General features: G+C 33.4%; 1 protein-coding gene and 2 pseudogenes across 1 annotated transcript; all 3 read right to left on the bottom strand.

Annotated features, from left to right (window-relative positions):
- Positions 2,060 to 3,912, bottom strand: LOC105156386 (cytochrome P450 76C2-like). Its single transcript, XM_011072506.1, has 2 exons — positions 3,001 to 3,912; positions 2,060 to 2,665 (listed from the first exon to the last, which is right to left on the bottom strand). The coding sequence occupies exons 1-2, from the start codon at positions 3,910 to 3,912 to the stop codon at positions 2,060 to 2,062; spliced, it is 1,518 nt and encodes a 505-aa protein (XP_011070808.1).
- On the bottom strand, positions 7,334 to 8,405 carry LOC105156379 (annotated as a pseudogene).
- LOC105156368 lies at positions 9,256 to 10,976 on the bottom strand (annotated as a pseudogene).

The raw sequence follows: 26,389 nt of genomic DNA, 5'->3' as shown, positions 1-26,389 counted from the left end.
CGGTTCGGTTCGGCCGGTTTTCGGTTTTTTTGCACACCCCTACAATACATACAAACAAATGTACTTCATAATAGAAAAAAATGCAAATAATTCTATGTCATATTGCAAATGAGTAATCTATCTCCTTATGAAAAAAAAAATTAGTAATTTAACTCCTCTTGTATTTTTTAGCAGTAATTTACTCCCTCATATTTTTTAAATGAAACAATTTACCTAAACTGTTTTATTTTAAATAATACGGGGATAAATTGTTATTTTTTTTATAGGGGGATAATTTAATTATTTATAATATGAGAGGAGGTAAATTACGATAAACCCCTTAATAATCTAATAATATAATAATAATAACAATAATATAGTATGCATTATATAATTTATTTTATTACTTAAAAATTTATGTAAAAAATTGGTGATTTCCAAAATTTATAACAATAATAATAATTAAAAAAATACAAAATAAAATAAAAAATCAAAAATATTAAAAAAAAAAAACAATTGGAGCTCGAGCTCGAGCTCAATATATAGGAGGCGAGCTCGAGCTCAAAATTCCAGAAGCAAGCTCGAGCTCGACTCGTTGCCACCCCTAGATTCAATTGCTATCCCTAGTTGTCGTGAGCCAGACAACACCTATTTTTAAGTATAAGGATATATAGATAAACCTCCATTAATTATCGGTCTACTTTTTGGCTATAATTATTTTTAAATTACCTAATTGGAACGTGCACATTTTAGGTTATAATTATATATCTACCCTATAGCTAATACATTTAATTTTATTATCTCTAGGATGGTACCTAACTAAGACTTCTTCATTTTTTTAGTTAAATTTTAATTTCTTGACTATAGTAAAATTCAAATTTTCATATAAATGTATTTTTTATATTGAATATTTTTCTGGGGTTCCATACGTATCTTTATAGTTAAGAATGTTATTAATTAAATAGTTGGTGGAAATATTTGAAATAATTTAATTTCATCTTGAGAACATGCTCATTTTTAATTATGCCCCATTTATTGGTGTTGAATTTAACATATATGCATGGTAATTGATAAAAGATCTAGATATCTTCATTTGATCATAGAGATTTATTTTATATTATTTTGATGAAGTACATACCTTTATCAAGCATATGAAATAACAACCATGTTCTATATAAAGTAATCTATATTTTATTTTTGTAGTCGCAACTTAATGTTCTATAATTATTATAATATTTTTGGTTTTTATCAATATTCAATTCAAATTATAGTTAAAATTTAAAATATAGAGATTAATTAATATATTTTAAGATTTAGTACTTTTATCCTTTATTTTTCTAGAATTACAAAAGGGTCCTGTAACTTTTTGATATTTTGCATTGTGGTCCTTCCGATGCTGGATTTTGCAAAATTGGTCGGAATAAATCACGTATGCTTTACAAGTTTCATTTAAATTGGGGCTCTTGTTCTGATTGGTTCAGTTTTACCAATATGGGCAAAAAATTAAAAATAAAATGATGTGATATACATGATTTATTTCAACAATTTTTGCAAAATCCGAAACTAGAAGGACTAAAGTTACGAAATATAAAAATGTTATAGGACCTCTTTTGCAACGCTAAAAATGATAAAGAATATAAATACCAAAATCGCAAGAAATGCATGATTTATTTCGACAATTTTTGCAACATATGGTATCAAAAAGACCAAAACGTAGAAAAAGTAGTCGTCTGCTGTTTCATGCTTACCCTCTTTATATTGTAGATAAGTTCGTGTCACAATGTTATTTTCAATAGCTGTGTGAAACCAATAAATAATGTCTTAACAATAGTGATTTTGGTTGAGTTTTGTGAATAAGCTAGAAACTATGCGTTCAAGTTTTATCAATATGTGTAAATATATCTTAATTTATGAGTATTTTTGTGTGAGTTTATTATAATTTATTTATAATTTTTAATTATATTCACGCATTATTGAATTAACTATATTGTTCAATTGATCAATTTATCAAAATACTAATATAATCATATAATTATTGCTTTTACTGAAAAAGACTATGAAAACTATAGTGAATAGAGTATTAGAACCTATTATATGGAATAGCAAACAATGGTGTCTTCTTCCTCATTACGATTCCAAATTTCTCCGAAACATCAACAGTTTCGCGCTCCGGCAGGCACCATTCAAACGTGTGAAGGAGTGTAGCAAGCAAATACATCACCATTTTCTCACCCAGAGGGAGAGCCGGACAAACCCTTCTACCTGATCCAAATGGAAGATACTGAACATTGCTCCCCATATAATCAAAATTTCCATTTTTTTTCAGAAACCTGTCAGGTCGAAATTCAGAAGGATTTTCCCAAATTTGTGGATCCATGGAAATCGCCCACATGTTCAAGAAAACTTGTGAGTGCTTTGGAATCATGTATCCGCCAACTACGCAAGATTGGCTGGGAAACCTGGGGATGAGGAGTGGAAGTGGAGGGTGAAGGCGAAAGGTTTCCTTCACGACTGCATCCAGATAGTGTAGTTTGGTTATGTGGAATTCTTCTGCGGCGTTGTTCTCCCCTATGACATCTGTTAGTTCTTCTTGCACCTTTTTCATTATGTCGGGGTTGTGCAGAAGCTCAGCCATCACCCACTCTACTATTGTTGCTGTGGTGTCGGTCCCGCCAAGGACAATGTCCTATTTGAGGAGAATTTTTTTTGAGTTAGCTTAGAAGTTTTAAGTGTTTCTGCAATTGAACTTTCCATTTTAATCCAGATGAGATTCAGGTAAATTCAACATGTCATGCCCAATTTTCCCAAATATGTATTGAAGGAAAAAACAAAACCTTATCCTAGTTTATCCTCTATTATGACTAAAACGGCATAATTTCTACGGAGACTGCAAATTTGAATTTTTCACTTATCCCCAGAACAGAAAATAAGTCCACATTGGGGGAACAGTAAAGAAAAACAGACAATAAACATGTCTATTTCTAAGGGAGAAATGAAATGTTAGGGAAGTTGAGAAATTACCATCAAGATGGCCTTTATTTGAGTAAGCCCAAATGATGATCCCTCTCCAACTTTCTGCTCCTTCAGATCCAAAAGAATTCCCAGAAAGTCCTTTGCCCTTCCAGCACTTGATTTTCCCCCCTCGGCCGCTATCATCTTCATTCGCTCATCAATAACAGAATCAAGAATTTCCTCCACGCCAGGCACAACAGCCCTCATTTTTTTCTCAATTCCCTGAACATCAAACTTGGCCAGAACTGGAAAATAATCAGAAACATTAGGCTTTCCCAACAAATCCACAAGTTTTGATACCTTATCCCGAAACTCAGCTCCCAGTCTATCACGCATCTCAGCATCGATCGTCCCACCCCAGAGCAAGCTCAGTATCACATTGAGCTCAGTTATGAAAACCATTTCACCAATTTCAATAGGTTTGCCTATCTTCTTACTCACATCCCTGACCACCTTTGCCACTTCCTCCTTCCTTAGCACGTAGGAAGCCTGGAGATTGTTGTTACTTAGCATCTGACGCACAAATAGTTTTCGCATGTCACGCCAGTAGGGTCCATAGGGCGCCCACAAGATGCCTAGCCCACCGGTGGCAGCTATTGCTGCAACCGGGGGGTCCCGATTCGCGAAAATCGTGTCTTGATCCCGAACCACCTCCTTTATCAGAGCTGGGGAGCTTATTACCATGCAAAGTTTGCTACCCAGCTGGAGCTTGTAGATAGGGCCGTATTTTTTAGCGAGTTCCGTGAATTGGTGATGCAAGTTGACGTGCAGAAATGGTAGGTACCCAAGAATTGGCAGGCCCCTGGGCCCTGGTGGATATGGAGCTGTTCCTTCTTTTGATTTCTTGAATTTCCACGAGCACCAGAAGACTGAGGCTAGAATAGAAATGACTGTTAGAGCTACAACTGAGAACCCATCCATTGTTCTTTGGTAGCTGAAAGTATTGGAAAAAAATTAATGGAGAAAGAGCTTAACTTATATTTGGTTGATAAGAGTAATTCACTAGTTCAGTAGCATAGAGATCTAGAAAATATCTACCATAATTATTACGGGAAAAATTCAAAGACCCCCTGTAATAATAAGAATGTTAAAAAAATCCCTATGAAAATTAAAGTATCAAATACCTCCCCTATAATATAAAATAAAGTTAAAAGAACCCCCTCCGTACAAAAATAAGGTCACACGTGCTTTGACTGCGATTTTCCTGTGAAAGTACCTTTTTTGACATTTTTATCCTTCTCTCACATTAATATATATATATATTATATTTATTAATAATAAAATATTATTTTTTATAATAATTATTTAATTAAAATATTATTTTATACAATAATTACTTAATTTAATTATAATATTTTATTAAAATACATTTACGTAGTATTAATATCAAAACTAGAAACTTACAGATTGTAAGGACACTGCCTATCAATGTGGTTGCTAGTGATGGCAACAAGGCGGGTTCGGGGTGGGTTTGCCCGGACCCCATACCCGCCCAGCTTCATAAAATCCTATACCCGTCCACCTCGCCCTTTCCCCTCAAAAACCAGGCCCTAGATTTCCCTGCTGCACCAAATTCGCCCCGTTTCGTTCGATTTAAATTTTTACTTTTTAATTAAATAATATCAATTTAAATTTAATAATTTAACATAGTTTTTTTAACCTAAAATGAATTATATAATACAAAAAATATATTCAACTAATATTTTTTTTTTCAATAAGTAACATTAGTTTAGATTTAAGTACTTTAACATAGTTTTCAATATCAAATTAATTGTATAAGACAAAATCTAAATTTTTGTTTTTTATTTGAGTAATACTATTTAAAATTTAGTAATTTAACATAGATTTTAGTCTAAAATGAATTATATAATATAAACAAAACACTATCTAATGTTTTAAGTTCACAATAAGTAATATCCAATTTAAATTAACACAGTTTTATCTAAACTAAATTATACACTACAAATAATACATTTAATTATTTTATATATAGAGTAAGATATATGCAAATTATGTAAAAATGTACCTTTAATATTATAATTTTCAATTAATAATATATTACATATGAATAAATAAATAATAAAAAAGTAGAGATTAATTATAAAATTCGGTTCAAAATCTGTAACCCGCCCCAGACCCGATCGGGCCCAATAATTTAGGACCCAAATGCACCTCGAACTTAATAATATAAGTACCAAATCCGTCACATTCAAAACGGGTCCGAGTCGAAAAAATTGGACTCAGTTACTATCACTAGTGGTTGTGAGTAGGGGTGTCCATTTCGGTTAATCGAACCGAACCGAACCGATTTTTCGGTTAACCGAAAATTCGGTTCGGCCATTTGGAAAACCGAAAACCGAACCGGTTGGTACCGGTTCGGTTCGGTTAAAACCGAACGGAAGTTCGGTTTTTTCGGTTTTAAAACCGAAAAAAACCGTCTTTTTATTTTTTATTTTTTAAAATAATATATTTTGATATTTTAAGTCGAAATTGTGATAATGTTGCACTTTTATCCAAAAATACAAATACCAAAATACCAAAATTAAATTCTAATTTAATAGTATAAGTCACAAGTGTAGAACAACTTCAATATGTTAATATTCAATATCTAGAAATGGTACACTTTTCTTTAGTTTTACTAATATAAATTATATAATATTAATATTATAATATATATATATAATTATATAATTTTTATATGTATAAAAAATATATATTTTTTTATTATTTACAAAATTTCGGTTTTCGGTTCGGTTCGGTTACCGAATTGGTGACTAAAAAACCGAACCGAAAACCGAATTTTTCTTTTTTAAAAAACCGAAAACCGAACCGAAAATTCGGTTCGGTTTTCGGTTCGAACCGAATTTTCGGTTTCGGTTCGGTTCGGCCGGTTTTTGGTTTTTTTGCACACCCCTAGTTGTGAGCCAGATGACCACCTATTTTTAAATGTAAGGATATATAGATAAACCTCCATTAATTATCGATCTACGTTGCGGCTATAATTATTTTTAAAAAAAATAAATTGGAAAGTACACATTTTAGGTTATAATTATATATCTACCCCTATAGCTAATACATTTAATTTTATTATCTCTAGGATGGTACCTAACTAATACTTCTTCATTTCTTTAGTTAAATTTTAATTTCTTGACTATAGTAAAATTCAAATTTTCATATAAATGTATTTTTTATATTGAATATTTTCTGGGGTTCCATACGTATCTTTATAGTTAAGAACGTTATTAATTAAATAGTTGGTGGAAATATTTGAAATAATTTGATTTCATCTTGAGTTTGCATGCTCATTTTTAATTATGCCTCATTTCTTGGTGTTGAATTTAACATATATGCATGGTAATTGATAAAAGATCTAGATATCTTCATTTGATCATAGAGATTTATTTTATATTATTTTGATGAAATACATACCTTTATATAAAGTAATCTATATTTTATTTTTGTAATCGCAACTTAATGTTCTATAATTATTATAATATTTTTGGTTTTTATCAACATTCAATTCAAATTATAGTTAAAATTAAAAATATAGAGATTAATTAATATATTTTTAGATTTGGTACTTTCATCCGTTATTTTTCTAGAATTACAAAAGGGTCCTGTAACTTTTTGATATTTTGTATTATGGTCCTTCCAATGCTGAATTTTGCAAAAATGGTCGGAATAAATCACGTATGCTTTACAAGTTTCATTTAAATTGGGGCTCTTGTTCTGATTGGTTCAGTTTTACCAATATGGGCAAAAAATTAAAAATAAAATGATGTGATATACATGATTTATTTCAGCAATTTTTGCAAAATCCGAAACTAGAAGGACTAAAGTTACGAAATATAAAAATATTACAGGACCTCTTTTGCAACGCTGAAAATCATAAAGAATATAAATACCAAAATCGCAAGAAATGCATGATTTATTTCGACAATCTTTGCAACATATGGTATCAAAAAGACCAAAACGTAGAAACAAAGTAGTCGTCTGCTGTTTCATGCTCGCGCTCTTTATATTGTAGATAAGTTCGTGCCACAATGTTATTTTCAATAGCTTTTTTAAACCAATAAATAATGTCTTAACAATAGTGATTATGGTTGAGTTTTTGAAGAAGCTAGAAACTATGCGTTCAAGTTTTATCAATATGTGTAAATATTTCTTGATTTATGAGTATTTTTGTATGAGTTTATTATAATTTATTTATAATTTTTAATTATATTCAAGCATTATTGAATTAACTATATTGTTCACTTGATCAATTTATTAAAACATTAATATAATCATATAATTATTGCTTTTACTGAAAAAGACTATGAAAACTATAGTGAATAGAGTATTAGAACCTATGATATGGAATAGCAAACAATGGTATTTTCTTCCTCATTACGATCCCAAATTTCTCCGATAGGTCAACAGTTTCACGCTCTGGCAGCCACCATTCAAACGAGTGAAGGAGTTTAGCAAGCAAATACATCACCATTTTCTCACCCAGAGGGAGATCCGGACAAACCCTTCTACCTGATCCAAATGGAAGATATTGAACATTGTTCCCCATGTAATCAAAATTTCCATTGTTTTTCTAAAACCTATCAGGCCGAAATTCAAAAGGATTTTCCGAAATTTATGGATCCATGGAAATTGCCCACATGTTCAAGAAGACTTGTGAGTGCTTTGCAATCATGTATCCGCCAACTACGCCAAGATTGGCTGGGAAACCTGGGGATGTGGAGTGGAAGTGGAGGGTGAAGGCGAAAGGTTTTCTTCACGACTGCATCCAGATAGTGTAGTTTGGTTATGTGGAATTCTTCTATGACGTTGTTCTCCCCTATAACATCTGTTAGTTTTTCTTGCACCTTTTTCATTATGTCGGGGTTGTGCAGAAGCTCAGCCATCACCCACTCTACTATTGTTGCTGTGGTGATGGTCCCGCCGACGACAATGTCCTGTTTGTGGAGAATTTTTCTTGAGTTAGCTTAGAGGTTTTAAGTGTTTCTGCAATTAAACTTTCCATTTTAATCCAGATGAGGTCCTGGTAAATTCAACATGTCATGCCCAATTTTCCCGAATATGTATTGAAGGGAAAAAGAAAACCTTATCTTAGTTTATCCTCTATTATGACTAAAACGGCATAATTTCTACGGAGACTGCAAATTCGAATTTTTCACTTATCCCCAGAACAGAAAATAAGTTTAAATTTGGGGGAACAAAAAAGAAAAATAGAACCATAAACATGTCTATTCCTAAGGGAGAAAATGAAATCTTAGAGAAGTTACCATGAAGATGGCCTTTATTTTAGTCGGCCCAAATAATGATCCCTCTCCAACTTTCTGCTCCTTCAGATCCAAAAGAATTCCCAAAAAGTCCTTTCCCCTTTCAGCACTTGATTCTTTCCCCTCGGCCGCTATCATTTTTATTCACTCATCAATAACAGAATCAAGAATTTCCTCCACGCCATGCACAACAGCCCTCATTTTTTTCTCAATTCCCTAAACATCAAACTTGGCCAGAATCGGAAAATAATCAGAAACATTAGGCTTTCCCAATAAATCCATGAGTTTTGATACCTTATCCCGAAACTCAGCTCCAAGTCTATTACGCGTCTCCGCATCGATCGTCCCACCCCAGAGCAAGCTCAGTATCATATTGAACTCAGTCAGGAAAACCATTTCACCAATTTCAATGGGCTTTCCTATCTTCTTACTCACATCTCTGACCACCTTTGCACTTCCTCCTTCCATAACACGTAGGAAGCCTGGAGATTGTTGTTACTTAGCATCTAGCGCACGAATAGTTTTTGCATGTCACGCCAGTAGGGTCGATAGGGTGTCTTGATCCCAAACCACCTCCTTTATCAGAGATGGGGAGCTTATTACCATGCAAAGTTTTCTACCCAGCTGGAGCTTGTAGATAGGGCTGTATTTTTTAGCAAGTTCCGTGAATTGGTGATGCAAGTTGACGTGCAAAAATGGTAGTTACCCAAGAACTAGCAGGCCCCTAGGCCCTGGTGGATATGGAACTATTCCTTCATTTGATTTCTTGAATTTCCACGTGCACCAGAAGATTGAGGCTAGAACAGAAATGACTGTTAGAGCTACAACTGCGAGCCCATCCATTTTTCTTTGGCAGCTGAAATGTCAAATCTAGAAACTTGTGGAATGTGAGGACGCTGCCTGTTGACGTGGTTGTGAGCGAAATGATATAACCATATCATTGTGATTTTACTGAAAGAAGACTGTGAAAACTATATTAAATAGAGTTTTAGAACCTCCGATATAGAATAGCAAACAATGGTGTTTTCTTCCTCATGACGATCCCAAATTTCTCCGAAATGTCTACAGTTTCGCCTTCCAACAACTGCCCTTTGAATGAGTGAAGGAGTGTAGCAAGCAAATACATCACCATTTTCTCACCTAGAGGGAGACCGGGACACACCCTTCTACCTGATCTAAATGGAAGATATTGAACATTGTTCTCCATGTAATCAAAATTTTCAGTGTGCTATAGAAATCTGTCAGACCAAAATTCAAAAGGATTTTCCCAAACTTGTTGATCCACGGAAATCGACCACATGTTCAAGAAGACTTCTGAGTGCTTTGGAATCATGTATCCGCCAACTACGCAGGATTGGCTGGGAAACCTAGGGACGAGGAGTGGAAGTGGAGGGTGAAGGCGGAAGGTTTCCTTCATGACTGCATCCAGATAGTGTAGTTTGTTATGTGGAATTCTTCCGCGACGTTGTTCTCCCCTATGACATCTGTTAGTTCTTCTTGCACCTTTTTCATTATGTCGGGGTTTTGTAGAAGCTCGGCCATCAGCCACTCCACTATTGTCGCTGTGGTGTCGGTCCCACCTACGACAATGTCCTGTTTGTGGATAAATTTTGTTAAGTTAATTTAGAAGTTTTAAATGTTTCTACAATTGAACTTTCTATTTTAATCCAAGTAGATCCAGACAAATTCTACTTGTCATGCCCAATTTTCGAAATTCTAATCCGGATTCGGCTCGGCCAAATTAAACCAATCATATGGCAAATACAATACACTTGTCGTATGATTAGTGTTCAGTTCAGGAAAAGTGACCAACCACATGGCAAGTGTGATACACTTGCTTTTTAATTGGTTTCATTCGCCTAAACTTAGTTCGGGCAAGAATTTTCCTTTTCGAGGAGATTGCAAATTCTTACTCAAACCAAATTTAGCCGAATCTAACCACTCACAGAGCAAGTATGATATACTCATGATGTGATTGGTCTCTTTTTTTGAATTGTATACCAATCATACGATAAGTATATTGTATTTGTCGTATAATTAGTTTAGGTCCGACCAAATCGAGTTTGGTTAGAAGTTTTCTTCATTCGAAAGCATTTTTCACTTAGCCCTAGAACAGAAAATAAGTCCAAATTTGGGGGATCAGAAAAGGAAAACAGAAGCATGTCTCTCAGCAAGAAAATGAAATGTTGGAGAAGTCGAGAAATTACCATCAAAAGGGCCTTTATTTGGGTCAGCCCAAATAATGATCCTTCTTCGACTTCTTGCTCCTTCAACTCCAAAAGAATCCCCAAAAGGTTCTTTCCCCTTTCAGCACTCGATTCCCCCCTCGGCCGCTATCATCTTGATTCGCTCATCTATAATAGAATCAAGAATTTCCTCCACACCAGGCACAACAACGCTCATTTCATTTTCAATTCCCTGAACGTTAAACTTGGCCAGAACCTGAAAATAATCAGAAACATTAGGCTTTCCCAACAAATCCACGAGTTTTGCTACCTTATACCGAAACTCTGCTCCCAGCCTATCACACATCTCCAGATCTATCGTCCCACCCTAGAGCAAGCTCAGTATCACATTGAGCTCAGTCAAGAAAACCATTTCACCGGTTTCAATAGGCTTGTCGATCTTCTTACTCACATCCCTAAGCACCTTTGCCACCTCCTCTTTCCTCAGCATGTAGGAAGCCTGGAGATTGTTGGTGATTAGCATCTAGCGCATGAATAGTTTTCGCATGTCTCGCCAGTAAGGCCCATAAGGCCCCCAGAAGATGTGTAGCCCATCGGTGGCGGCTACTGCTGCAACGGAAGGGTCCCGATTCGCGAAAATTGTGTCTTGATCACTAACCACCTCCTTTATCAGAATTGGGGAGCTAGTTACCATTCAAAGTTTGCTACCCAGCCGGAGCTTGTAGATAGGGCCGTATTTTTTAGCGAGTTCCGTGAATTAGTGATACAAATTGACGTGCAAAAAATGGTAGGTACCAAGAATTGGCAGGCCCCTGGGCCCTGGGGGATATGGAGTTGTTCCTTCTTTTGATGTTTTGAACATCCACGAGTACTAGAAAACAGAGACTAGAATAGAAATGACTGTTAGAGCTGCAACTGCAAGCTCATCCATTTTTCTTTGGCAGTTGAAAGTACTGAAAGAAAGAGAGGAAGAGCTTAATTTATATTTGGAGGGTAAGGGTAATTCACTGTTTCAGCAGCATAAAAATCTAGAAAATATCCGCCATAATATTGCTGATCCATATATGATGTTCGGGAAAATTATATTTTTCGTCCAAAACTATGGCTTAAATAGTTTGTAGGATTTAAATACCTTTTTTGGTTCCGTAATTGTAGCTTTTTGACATTTTTTTTATGTTTTTAATTTTTACAATTTTAGGATAAAACTGACTGAATTATCTAAACTGGCCGTAAGTAATGAAAATTGACCAGTACATTTTGTCCTGAAATTGGGAAAATTAAAAACATAGAAGACTAAATTTAAATTCAGATAAATTATAAGTTCAAAATGTCCAATAATTGTTTATAAGACTAAAACTGCAATAAAACCTAATTTTAAGGTCAGTGCCAAATTTAAACGGAAAAGGAAAATCTAATTTTAGTTCCTTGTATTATGACTTAATTGTTGCAGCTTTAGTTACATCGATAGTTGTTTGAGTGAAATATTTTTTTATGCTTTAGAAATAAGCAACTCCCGCGTTTCTTTCTAGAAATTATGCACTTTTCGTTTATTGAGTTTGACAGTGTTAAAATTTGTACTGAGTTATCTGTTATATTCTTGTTATAATAGCCATCATTTTTAACAATTTAAAAATAAAAGAATTCAGATTTCAAATAATTTTAAAATATAATATTATTAATTTTTACATGTACAATTATATATATGCATACACCATTTATAAATATAATATATATACATTATAAATAAGTGCCCGTCATCGTGCCTCTGTCTGCTACGGTGATGCACTGCCCAAACTCTCAATCGTGGTTGTCCACGTCTGAAGGAGGCGCTGCAAGGTCATCACCCCATTTTGAATGGCCATCGCCCACTTCTCTAGGCACGACGCCTTGATGTGACGCCCTCTCCCCTTTGGACTCTGAGTAATTATGTGCTACGGCTTTGGCCGATCGCCATCACGCAGAGCAGAGCGTGAGGCAGGGAGAATGATGGGAAGAAGGAACAAAAAAAAGAAAAATAGAAGAGGGAAAAATAATTTTGTTTTTAATTTTTTAATAAATTAAATAAAAATAATTTATTTTAAAATATAAAATAATACAAAGAAGTACTTTTTAAATTCATATAATAATAATTTTAATATAAACATTATTTATAATAAATGATATAACTTAAGTGTGATATAACTTTTTGGTACTTTAATATTTAATTAATATTTTTTGCATAATTAATAATATTTTAATTTAGTTAATAATACATTGTTTTTATAATTAACATATATTTATATGTACATAAATATTTAAATTTAAAAGGTGAATTTTAGTATATTAACTTTGGTCTAGTAATTTGTGAATGTAAATTGTATCTTTTAACTTTTTCTATACATTTTAGATATTTTGATGTTTAATGAATATAGTTAATTAATAAATAATTTATCAAAATATTTAAAACTAGTAACCTAAAAAATCTCAAAATACAATCTTAAAAAAAAAGATTCAAATAAGACAAAGGGGGGTATTTTAAGTCATCATAAGTTAAAAGAGTTGAGAACAAATATAAAAAAAAAAAGTTGCATTTTTGCATATAGAAAATAAATAAAGGGGGTTTCAATAGTTTTTTTTTTTTGCTTATTTTTAAAACGATTTTTTTTTTTAACTAATTTCACATAACACAGCAGATTTTATATTATTTGCCGTACAAAGATTGTGTGGCATTAACTCTGCTCATGGTGTTTTTGTAATTTAGACATTAATTTTAGTATCTTATGTGACCACTTTTTTAACAAGTTTGACTACTCAATTAAAAACAGGGTTTATACGTTTTATTTATTCCACTAAATTAGTAATATTAACACTTAATTTTTTGGGACTAAATTTTTGGACAAAATTATCCTTATAAATAATTATGTATATATATTCAAAAAAGCACAAATATTTTCTTATTTTTTCATCTAAATTCAATATAAAATATTCCTCAACTAAAAAAATAAGTTTTTAATTTTAACAAAAAAAGTTATTAGCAACTAAACTAGTTGAAACTTCAAAGACCAAAGATTAAGTAATATATGAGTAAGATCAATACACAAAAATCTCGAATGTAAAATGATATTACTAACTTTTGAAAAATTTAAACTATCAACTACACAATCTAAACATTTTTAGATAAAGATGAATAATTACATCTTGGTTTTTTGATATTGATGCCTGCGAGAATAGCACGGGTCCAATAAATTTGGACCTTGGTTATGGACTCAGGCCAACAAGTAAAAGGACTTGAGAAACAGAACCTGTAAAACAACACATTAACACTTTGATGCTCAAGTTAGTATCGAATTTAAGAGAAAATAATTGCAAAAGTAAATTATAATGAGAAATCAAGATATGATTATCAAATCTGTGAGAGAACTGATGTTAAAAGTGAAATTGGAGCGCAAAGTAAAAATTGACAGTAATATTTCAGAGTTTAGAAGGTGTCTCCCGCTTGGAGACCAAACCTGTATTTATAGAGGAGTGCCTTCCTGCAATGGGAGTCTTCAGGTTTCCCTTAATCTCGGGATAGAGAGGGTGAAGGTTGTTTGGATAAGTCTTGATTTGTTCTTATCTACTGTTAGGTCTACTTTTTGAAGACCTATATTCGAGTTGGGGGAGATTTTTCATCTGTACGGACTTCTAGTTGTTAAGAGTGTCCTTTACTGGTGAGAATTCCTGCTCACCAGAGAGTCTTCCTGGTTAAGGAGTCCAAAATTTTGACGGGTCCTCCCCTTGACTACATGATTAGGGGGTACACTTGGCGAGCTAGGAGTATGGCACGTGACGAGATGTCTAAGCATTGGCCTTGGGCCAGTCACCTTATTGGGCCATATCTTTGGGCTATGTCTGTGAGCATCTTGGCTCCTACCTCCTTCATGGGTTATTGGATTAATGTGGGAAGTTTCAGGTTCTTTATTTTTTCTTAGGTTGGTCTCCTTTTAAGTCATATGTGTCATATATAAATATGTATATACATATATATTTTACAAAAAAATTAGAATAAAAGTGTATTTACTCATATCTTTTATCTAAGTTAATCCAATATATTTATCCAATTGTCAAGAAAAGCCAACCCTCATTTTCAGTTCAAATGAATTAAATAAATTCGGCTTATTAGTATTTATCTGGTATATATCATACTAATTTATTTTTAATTTAAAATATAATGCTCAAGTTATTAATTACTTTTTCTATATTTCAATTAAGAATATCTCTTTTTCTTGTATAAATAATCTGATATTAAATTAATTTACAAAATATTTAAAACTTATGATGGATGTATAAATATGTATAGCATGTATAAGGGGTATTTTTGTCCAAATAATTATATCAAGAGGATATATTACATATATTAGTTTAGGGGTGAACGAGACTTAAAGTACAGCTAAGGGGGTAAAGTGTAATTACCTTAAACTGATATCGAATAAATCGCATTTACACTTCTTGAAGTTCTCATTTATAAGACGTGTTTGAATAAAATAATATTTTTGTATTATTTTGACCTCCATATCTTTAGTTATAAAAATCAACTATTTAATTATTATAAGCTCAATTAAATCCTTGTCCAAATTTAATTTTTAATTAAATAGACATTTATTTATGTACAATATTTCTAAAAAATACAACTCAGACATTTATATATCTAGTTTATGAAATAGAGTTAAATACACCTTACTTTCTTCAAATATCACTACAAAAAAACGACTTACTAATTAATTAAAAAATAATATTAAAATCAACACCGAGCTAATTAGTAAGTAAATATATTATTAAATTATCTATTAGCATTATTTTTTGTAATGTGTACTTCAGGTATATAGTACGATGATTGTATGCAGTATGAGTCGCAATAATTAATGTATTTTTCGATCCAACTCAATGTTTACAATTCTGAAAAATCTTAAGTCAAGTCTTCTTGGGCTATGGTGAGTTGGGGCACTCAAGAAAATTTGAAACTTTAATTTTTCCAAATACATGAAATATGGTCTCAAAATACATATTTTGAAGCCATAAGTAAAACTTAGATACCAAGTAAATTAATAAAATTAATTATGTGAATATCTCTCAAATCTCGAGAAATATTCTATCGTCATGTACTAATTATTTACTAATTTATGAAGTTTCAATCTTCATTCGGGTCATATAAATAGTGCAGTGTAAATTACAACAAATTTTCTTTCAATTAAATATATACTTTAAATATTAAAGTTATTTTGATAATTTTTCTTCAATCGTGTTAATTATTTTACTCTATTTTGATAGATAATTTACGCTTCTCATCCATAACGTAAAATAAATTATTATTACAATTATTTACAAGACCAACCGTTAATTAAATATATCATGCAATTAAGATACTGTTGGGAATTTATCCCAAAGTGAGCCCACAAAAAAATACAATTATTATAGCATAATACAAACCAATGTAACAATGATTACATATTAATAGGAACAATGAAAAAAACAAATATGATAAATAATTTCGGCTAAATGAGCCAGATCCGATGGGAAAGCCCACAAGCACAAAGGCTGGCAACCCAACCACCAGTTGCTCAAACCCACCAAGGGACGACAGCCACCAAGGTTAACCCACGCCACCAAGGCACACACACGACCACCAAGATACCATCGAACCACTCAAGTTTACCTATCTCTTTTATTTGTTCCTCACTTGTTTCTCTCTTCTTTTTCTTCCTGAAGGTAGTGAATAAATAGGGAGAAACCATTGATGATGCAGGAAAAAATCGAGAAAGAGGAAAGAATAAGGAGGGTTAATAAATTCGGCCAAGGAAAAATAATAAGAATGCGAAGGGTTTCAGTCATCTAAAAATGGGAACCGAGTCAAGTAATGGGTGGATCGGGATAGACCTTCTAGGTGGCGGGTTGGGGTTGTGAGCTTGGGCCTATCGAATTTGATCCTAGGCCAATTTTCCAACATATACAGAACTCTTAAGAATTTAATTATGCTATTGCGAAATTCAGCTATATACATATGTAATCATTATAAATGGTATAAGGTTGTGACCTATATAAAATAAAATAAATAATTCTTTAATTGCTTCCAAATATATTTAATTGGATACCAAAATAATGTAAATAATTCATATTTAATTGCTTCCAAACATATATTTCTTTCAATCATATTTTACTAGTTCATCTAGGTATATTATGTGCTACCAGTATTCATATTTTTGGTCAATTTTCTTTTTTGCAAAATGATGTACTGTACAAGCTAAATGCTCGGAATGTTTGGCTTCGGTTTGAGATGGCTCAAAATCGAAGCAATGTTTTGCATTGCTTATTTAGTCATATTTTTGTCTTGTTTAAAAGTATTTGATTTTTAAATACAAATACATTTTATTTTAACCACTTAATATTTTATACATAATATTTTCTACATCATTGGAATAATTAAAAAATTTAAAAAATATAAAATAATATAACTATTCTACGCGGTTAATTCATATATTACATTATTTGAATAATGTATTTGAATTTATCACCTCGAATAGAATAACTAACAAAAAATATTGTTAATCCATTATTAGAGTGCATTTAATTATTTTTAAAAGTGTATTTACATAAATTATTGTTTTTCATTTCCATACATATATAATTAGAAAATAATATTTATCTTAATCCACTCACAACTAAATTAATTATATATATTTTTATACATATATATAAATATATATAAAAGAGACATACACACTATCTCTAAAGAGACATGATTTGATAATTAACTGTACTTTTTGTCTCCCCACTATCCAACATCAAACATACCATACTTATTTTATATTATCTCCAAAAACAAATCTAAACATACACACTATCTCTAACTTATTTTTATTTATCTTTATTTTTCTCTCTCTATCTCCACAAAACACCCCAAAACAAGTTAAAAATAAAATCAAACATTATGTATATTTTTTTTCCCGTCCTATAGTAGGAACAAAAATAGGTTATTTTTAGTTTAAATACATACTTTTTATAATTGCGACAATTTGATATTTTAATTCTGTAATTTATTAGAACAACAATTTAGTCTGATATATTTTTAATGCGATATCAAAATTTGTCAAAATTTTCAAAGTTGATCGAGAAGTGGCATTACTTTTCTATCCCATAATAGGAACAAAAGATGGTTAACTTTCCTAATTTTCTAGTACCTATTTATTGTCCCAATTATATATCATCTTTTAATAACCAAATTGTAGAACTTTAGGTACTAAATTTAGAATTTTTTAGATTTGGTACTAGCCTTGTGAACGAATATTTGGATTCTAATTTTGTCAAAGTATAAACGAATTTCGACTTATATAGAATAGTTAGTAAATTAAATTTATTTATTAATTTATATATAGTACTGGATTTACGAAACACCAAGAAGTAACACTAGAAAAGATTGATTATTCAAATCATAATAAATTAATACTATCTATCACAGGTCAAATAAAATCGAAAAACTTAAATTTTGTCCACGATTAATCAACGTTGATCTCTATAATTTTGTTTACAGCCAAAATATTTTTCAGAATGTTTAGCTGTAGAAAATATTTTTGCGTCACTTACAGACAATGGTTAATAGTTGCTCAACCGTGTTTAATTAATATTAGTAATGCTTTTTTAACAATAGTTACTAATCGTTATGAAAAATCATACTTTTTCATGAGTAAATTACAGCCATATATGCTTTCGTTTGTTTAATCAACTAAGAACATGACTTATAAAGTTACACTAGACGTTCCGTACATAAGGGACTGAAATTTACTATAGATTTCTGAAAATTTTGTTTTAACCTTGCAAATTATCTTATAATTTGGGATAAAAATTGTAACTTTTTTCATGATTTTCGGTTATAATTGTGATTATGAATATACCTTATATTCAGTAACATAAATTTACAAAAATATAGCTTGAAGTAATGTTGAGAAACTGAATTGCAGACATGAGTAGGAAAAGAAAACAGAGCTTTTGTATTTCTTGGGAATTATCAGAATAGTTCGGACTTATTCACAAGAAGAAAACGGAACAGTGTATATATACACTATTGGATATAACTAAACTAACAACCACTAAGTTGCAAAATAACTAAAACAGAAACGTAATCACTAAAACACGACTACAACACAAAGAAAGGAACACTTCTATCAGAAACAACACGCAATGTTGCTCTGTCCTCTTTCACCTGAACTGCTCACCTGAATTGCTGAATTTCATCACCCCCTCGCAAGCTGAACTTGGACTAAGATTCACCAAGGACAGCTTGGACCTGAGATGCATGAACAAATTGCTAGGTAAAGGTTTCGTGAATAGGTCTGCCACCTGTTGTTTAGAGGCCACATAAGTTGGCATTATGATACCTTCCTTAAACTTGTTCCGAACTACGTGACAGTCTATCTCGAGGTGTTTTGTTCTTTCGTGAAACACCGGGTTCGCGGTTATGTGCAACGCCGCCTTGTTGTCGCAGCAAAATGGTATAGGGAGTTTCACTTGGATGTCCAAACTTTTCAAGAGGTAAACCAACCATGTCACCTCACATGTGGTGGTTGCCATGCTCCAGTACTCAGCTTCAGCTGACGATCTTGCCACTGTAGTTTGCCTTTTAGTTTTCCAGGATACAGGAGTATGCCCAATGAAAATGCAGAACCCGCTTAGTGACTTTCTTGTTAGATGGCATGCAGCCCAATCTGCATCACAAAAGACACGAAGTGAGAAATCAGTATTAGAAGGAAAATACAAACCTGTAGAGGCAGTCCCTTCAAATAGCTAACGACATGAGTTGCAGCATTCCAGTGGCTTTCATAGGGATGCTAAAGATACTGGCTTAATTGCTGCACAGCATAGCACAAATCTGGTCTAGTGAAGGCTAGATATAATAGCCTTCCTACGAGCCTTCTATACTTGGAAGGTTCAACAAGTTCAGCCCCTGTTTCTGTGGATAACTTCAGTCCCGCAGGTAGTGGAGTGGTGGCATGTTTACCTCTGCTTAGTCCTATGTCTTTGATGATATCCTGTGCATATTTGTGTTGTGTGACCACCAATCCTTCAGCTGAACGAGCAAACTCCAGTCTTAGGAAGTATTTGACAGTTCCCAAGTGCTTCACAGTGAACCATTTATTAAGATAGTCCTTAACACTTAAGATTTGTTCCTCAAAGGCTGCAGTGATTAGTATGTCATCTACATACACTAGTAAAGCAGTTAAATTCATACCTGAGCCTCTTATGAATAGACAGTGATCATGATCACATTGTTCGAAGCCATAAAACTTCATTTTGTTAGTAAACTCCTCATTCCACTTTCTGGAGGCTTGCTTCAAGCCATACAAAGATTTTTCCAACTTGCAAACCTTTCCCAATGGTACTATGTAACCTTGTGTGCTTCCATGTAGATGTCTTCATCAAGGGTGCCGTGCAGGAAGGCATTATCGACATCAAGGTGGTGCAAAGGCCACCCTCTTCCCACAGCCACTGTAAGGAGAAGTCTCAGAGTGACTGCTTTTGCAACAGGTGCAAAGCAGTCATTGTAGTCTTCTCCTTCTACTTGACTGTATCCCTTCGCCACTAATCTGACTTTGTACCTTTCAATGGTTCCATCAGGGTTGAGCTTTAGCTTGTAGAGCCATTTTCATCCAATGACTTTCTTGTTTTGAGGAAGATCTGTCAGCCTCCATGTTTTGTTTCTCTCCAGGGCATTGATTTCCTCTTTCATGGCTTGCTTCCATCTTGGATTGTCTTGAGCCTTCATGTAGCTCTTTGGTTCCTGCAAGTTAGAGACATTTCCCACAAAACAGCTATGTGCAGGGGTCATTTGAAGGTTAGTGGGGTCATCAGCATTGCAACATTCATAGTCCTTCGTCCACACAGGTTTTCTAACAAGCCTAGTGGATCTTCTAGGTGCTAAATCATCAGTCTCTTGTTCTTGACTAGCAGCAGTAGGTACAATGTCAGTTTCACTATCATTATTAATCTCATTATGCTCAGTGATGATAGGCAATGGACACACTATGTCTTTGTTTTCTACTTCCACAGTGTCTTCAAAAGGAAATGAGTCTTCATGGAACACAATATCCCTGCTAACATGTATGTTACCAGTGGTTAAATCCATAACCTTATACCCTTTCATACCCTGAACATACCCCAGGAAGATACATTTTTGAGCCTTTGGTTCAAATTTCCTTTTAAAAGGAAGCACATTGGTAATATAGAAGAGGCAACCAAAGACTCTAATATGATCATACATAGGTTTCCTGTTATATAGAAGCTCATAGGGGGATTTCCAATCTAAGTTTTGAGCTGGCAGTCTGTTAACAAGATATGTAGCCATAAGTAAAGATTCTGTCCAGAATTTGGAAGGGAGACCAGCATGAAACATAAGAGATCTGACAATTTGCAGAAGGTGTTGGTGTTTTCTTTCAACAACACCATTCTATTGGGGTGTGTGCACACATGTTCTTTCATGTATTATCCCTCTGTTATGCAGAAATTTTTGACATTCTTTGTTAACAAACTCAGTCCCATTATCGGTTCTCATCCGTTTTATTTTGACATCAAATTGTGTTAAAACCATATTATAAAACTGTTCCAGTTTTGATTGAGTTTGTGATTTGTGAACCATTAGATAAGTCCATGTGCTTCTACTGTAATTGTCTACAACTGTGAGCATATATTCATAGTTATTGATAGAGTAATTTCTGTAGGGGCCCCATACATCTACATGAATCAGCTCAAAAATAGACTTAGTTTTGATCTCACTAGTAGGAAACGGCATTCTGTGCTGTTTTGCTAAAGGACATACATCACATTTAATATTGCCATCAACATTAATAGTACATAGTTGCATATGTTTCATAACATTCAGGCTAGTTTGACCTAACCTATTGTGCCACAGCCTTTCATCACAATTAGGCTTTCTCTTGTTTACATTGCATATATCAAAATCTACATTTTCAGTATCTAGAGGAGTGGTCATTCTATATTCAGTAAGTATGTGAGCTGGTAGGTCCTTCGCTAACACATAGAGTCCTCTCTGTTGTTTACCTACAGCCACCACTCTTCTAGTCCATAGGTTCTGCACAATGCAAGTTTGATTTGTGAAACTCACACTATAATGTTCATCTCTACATAGTTTGCTAACAGATAGCAGGTTGTGTTTGAATGTGGGCACATATAAGACATGCTTCAGTGTAATATTTTCAGAGATATGCACTTCTCCTGAGATCTTAACAAGTTGGGTAAATCCATTAGGTAATTTTACAGAAATTTCATTGTGAGAATGTGAATATTTGTAAAGACCTTTATGGAAGCACACATGTGGGCAGAAGCCCCACTGTCAATAATCCACACATCATCAGTAATGGGAGTCATACCTGCATAGCTTTGATGTTCTGAAAAATTTGAACTTATCTGGCTACCGCTTTGATCTTGTATGACCTTGAGGGCTTCCTTTTTTATTATTTCTGAGAGACTCTTGTCATTGGAAGTGTTGAATGCAGCCTGTAGATCATTCATTTCTTGTTCAGTCCTAGCATTCATAGCCCTTGGATTCAACAATCTGCCAGCAGCTTTCCTTTGGTCCAGAATTGCTTTATACCAGTCCGGGAAGCCTATTAGTTCAAAACACCCTTCTTTTAGGTGCCCTTTCTTCTTATAGTAATCACACTGCATTTGTCTTTTATCCACCGATGGCCATTTCTTGAAATTTCGTTTTGTATCACCTTGCTTTCTTGGTTCAAAAGTCCGCACAGCCATAGCTTCTTCCTTTTCTAATTCAGAGATGCCAGAGTTGACTTGCCTTTGTTTTTCAACCCTGTGCACCATAGAATAGTCCTTCGCAGCTGTTGCCAGAGGGTTCATGAGCAAGATTTGATTTCTAACATGGTCATAGGCATCGCTAAGATCCATGAGGAACTGCATTAATTGATAAGAGGCCGCCCTATTGGACAACTTCTTGCTTGCCCCGCAGGAACACTCAGGCAGAGGGTCTAACGGTCCTAATTCATCCCACGGTCTTTTAAGCCTTGTAAAATATACAGCTACTGTCATGTCCTTTTGTGAGATTGAGGCAATTTCTCTTTGAATCTGGTAGAGTAGGGGGGCCGTTGCTGTCACCAAACCTTGCTTCAAGTTCTGTCCACAGGTCCTTCGCTGAGTTTGCAAACAGAAAAGCCTCTGCAATTTCCTTTGAAATGGAACTCAAGATCCACGAAACCACCATGTAATCATTCCTTTTCCAAGCCTCTATGGCTTCTTTGCCTTCTGTGGGTTTCTCGTATGATCCACGAAGCCCAATTTTTGTTTTGCTCCTAGGGCTATCTTGATGGATCTTGCCCATGATACGTAATTATTTCCGTTCAGAGGTGCCAACACAAAGTTCATTCCAGGTTGATCATTTTCTTGTGATTTCAAGTTGGTGAAATCAGAGGAGTTTTTCTCTTCCATGGTAGGATTCTGCAGGTTTCTTGGTTAAAAAACAAATAACAATGGCGCAGCAATTGGTGGTTTCAAGGGGTTTTAGAGTTTCACCCGCTCCGATGCCATGTTGAGAAACTGAATTGCAGACATGAGTAGGAAAAGAAAACAAAGCTTTTGTATTTCTTGGGAATTATCAGAGTAGTTCGGACTTATTCACAAGAAGAAAATGGAACAGTGTATATATACACTGTTGGATATAACTAAACTAACAACCACTAAGTTGCAAAATAACTAAAACAGAAACGTAATCACTAAAACACGACTACAACACAAAGAAAGGAACACTTCTATCAGAAACAACACGCAATGTTGCTCTGTCCTCTATCACCTGAACTGCTCACCTGAATTGCTGAATTTCATCAAGTAAATTACACAAACACTCTCAAATGAAGTGTACCGTATAATTTTATAAAGGATAGAGAATATTTGTATATTTTGAGGGTAAAATGCAATTTACACACTTGTGTTCGTAACATTGTTTGAAATACCCTCTAAGAAAAATAAGACACTAAAAACTTTCCATAATTTTCAAAATATAGCAAAACATCCCCTCTCATGCCACAGGTGCATTACGCGCTGTTTTTTATTTTTTATTTATTCGTAAGTAGAAATGAGAGTTTTACGCTATATATGCACCCTAGGGCCTCATCTTAATTATATAAATGAATGGTTTATATCTTATTAATATTATTTAAATTTATAAATATATTCTAAAATTGTGTGTATTTTTATTTATTTAATTATAATTTTATATATCTTTAAATTGTAGATAGTTAATTATATATAAATATTAGATATAAATATAGAAAGAGAGGGTGAAGAGACACGGATCGTTGCCCGGCCATCGCCAAGTAAGGAGGAGGGGGTGCACGGAGGAGCCTGAAGGGGAGGAGGCGTATGGGAGGGGAGCACAAGGTGTGAAGGGGAGGGGGCGATGGACAATGATGGGTCATGGAGGAGGCAAACAATATTGGAGCATCAGTCACTATGAGGAGGAAAACGACGAGGGTTGTCGACGGCTTGAAGGGGCGGGGGTGAGAAAGCGCCGATGGGGTTGGGGATATTTCTAATATATTTAAATATTCTATTCATATTTAATAAATAAAAATAAGACAGATATTTGTATATTGAATCTGAACCGTTAATTTAAACTAAGTGAAGTCTGGACCTTCATTTCATTTAATGAAATTTAGCTGTTGATATACTTTTTGCAAAATTCCAACCATTAGATGTATAACAAGTAAGATCTTACGGTTCATATATTAAGAAGCAACATTAATTTATTATTAAAAATTAAGATGAAGCTGCATCAAAGGCGTGTGTGCTACATCGTCGGGGCTGAAGGGGCTATTTGTTATGTTTTAAAACTCGCACGAAAACTTTTTAGTATTTTATGTTTTCCGAGATATTTAAATATTTTTACTAACACCGGGGAATTAATTGCAATTCTATCCTATTTCAATTTAAATTCAAAAAATATAAATATAATTTAAGAAAAAAAGAAAAAAGTATGATAAAAGAATATTTTGTCACCTTCCAAAATTTTGGAGGATATGATGATATTTATAGGGAGGAGAATAATACAGTTCGTTACGGGAAGAGATATATGTCAACGAATCCTTTGTCGTTTCGGATTAAGCATATGTTGCCCGAGAGTGCACGATTCTGCTCTTGGATCAATTCCTATCCATGTAAAAGGACACGGATTTGGACATGATCTTCAAATTCCCACATCGCATAAGACAAATAAAATTGTTGGTAAATTACAATGATTTTTTCTAAAATTTGGTATAGTTATCAATATTTTTTATTTTTTGAAAAATTATCAATACCTCCATAATTTTAACGATCGTTTAACAATTAACCTATTCAGTTAGTCTCCATTAGATTTGCATCTATTTTTTATGGTGAATTGACCAAAATGCTCTTATGGACTAAAAATTATAATTTTTATTTATTTTTTATTACCACAAAATATACAGATTCAAAAATCAATACTGTAATTAAGTAATCGTTTCTTTCGAATATTAGTCTCCAATTTCCAATCAACAACGGGTAGATCCATAGGACATACACGAACACATACTTCACAAGCAATGCATTTATCAAATTCAAAATGGATGCGGCCTCGGAAACGTTCCGATGTGATCAATTTTTCGTAGGGGTATTGAATAGTTACAGGTAAACGATTCGCGTGGGACAAGGTAATCATGAAACCTTGACCAATGTACCTGGCAGCTCGTATTGTTTGTTGACCAGAATTCAAGAACTGAGTTAGCATAGGGAACATATCTGAATAGCTATAAATAATTTGACTTCTTTCTTTCTCTTGTTTGAGACAAGTTGTGAAGATAGAATATTCTATTCCTTTACAGTGAAAGAAGTTGGGACGAAGTTGTTAATAATAGATTACCTAGAGAAATAGGTAAAAGAAATTTCCATCCAAGATTTAATAGTTGGTCCATTCTCAGTCTCGGTAAAGTCCATCTTGTTGCAATAGAAATGAACAAGAACAAATAAGTTTTAGCTAATGTAATAAAGATACTGATTATTGTTCCAAAAACTTGACTTCTTTTATTTATGTCAAAAAGCTCAGGAACGAATATATATGGAATAGAAAGATTCCAACCCCCCAAGTAAAGAACTGTTACAAATAATGAAGAAACTAGTAGATTTAGATACGAAGCAACGTAAAATAAACCAAATTTGATACCTGAATATTCGGTTTGATAACCTGCTACTAATTCTTCTTCTGCTTCTGGTAAATCAAAGGGTAATCTCTCACACTCGGCTAGAGAAGAAATTAGAAAAACGATAAACCCTATAGGTTGACGCCACAAATTCCATCCCCAAAAACCATATTTTGACTGCGCTTCAACTATATCAACTGTACTTGAACTGTTAGATAATCATAGTCGATGATAACATCACTGTTCCCGTCGCTATTACAGAACCGTACATGAGATTTTCACCTCATACGGCTCCTCATAGGTCACAAATAAATCAAAGGACCTTTCGGCATTATTTATTTTGATGTGTTTGTAGGATCGATAGAGAGTCAAACTCTTATCCTAAGGCCTAGAATTAGACCAATGGAATTCTGTCTGCTAGATTTATAATAAAAAAGTGCTTCTGAATTGATCTCATCTTTTAAGAATTTTCATTTTTCTTTGCCTTGAATAAAAAAAAAGACTTTTGAATATCACATAGATTTTTCAACCTATCGTTTTTGATTACGAAAAAGAATTAGACATTGCATTATATAACAAGAATTGTATTTCTCTAAATAAAATAGAAAGACTTTTGAATAAACAAAAAGATCTCTTTTTGTTTTTGCAATTCTAGTCTTTCGATTGTATTTCGTTCCTATTCTCCTTTCTCAGAAAAAGGGACATTACCCAAAGTAAAAGATTTCTTCGTTCTTGATAGTTATTTACT

This window comes from Sesamum indicum, linkage group LG1 (assembly GCF_000512975.1).
Source record: "Sesamum indicum cultivar Zhongzhi No. 13 linkage group LG1, S_indicum_v1.0, whole genome shotgun sequence".
NCBI classification, from domain to species: Eukaryota; Viridiplantae; Streptophyta; class Magnoliopsida; order Lamiales; family Pedaliaceae; genus Sesamum; species Sesamum indicum.
This window is presented reverse-complemented; position numbering and strand designations above follow the sequence as displayed.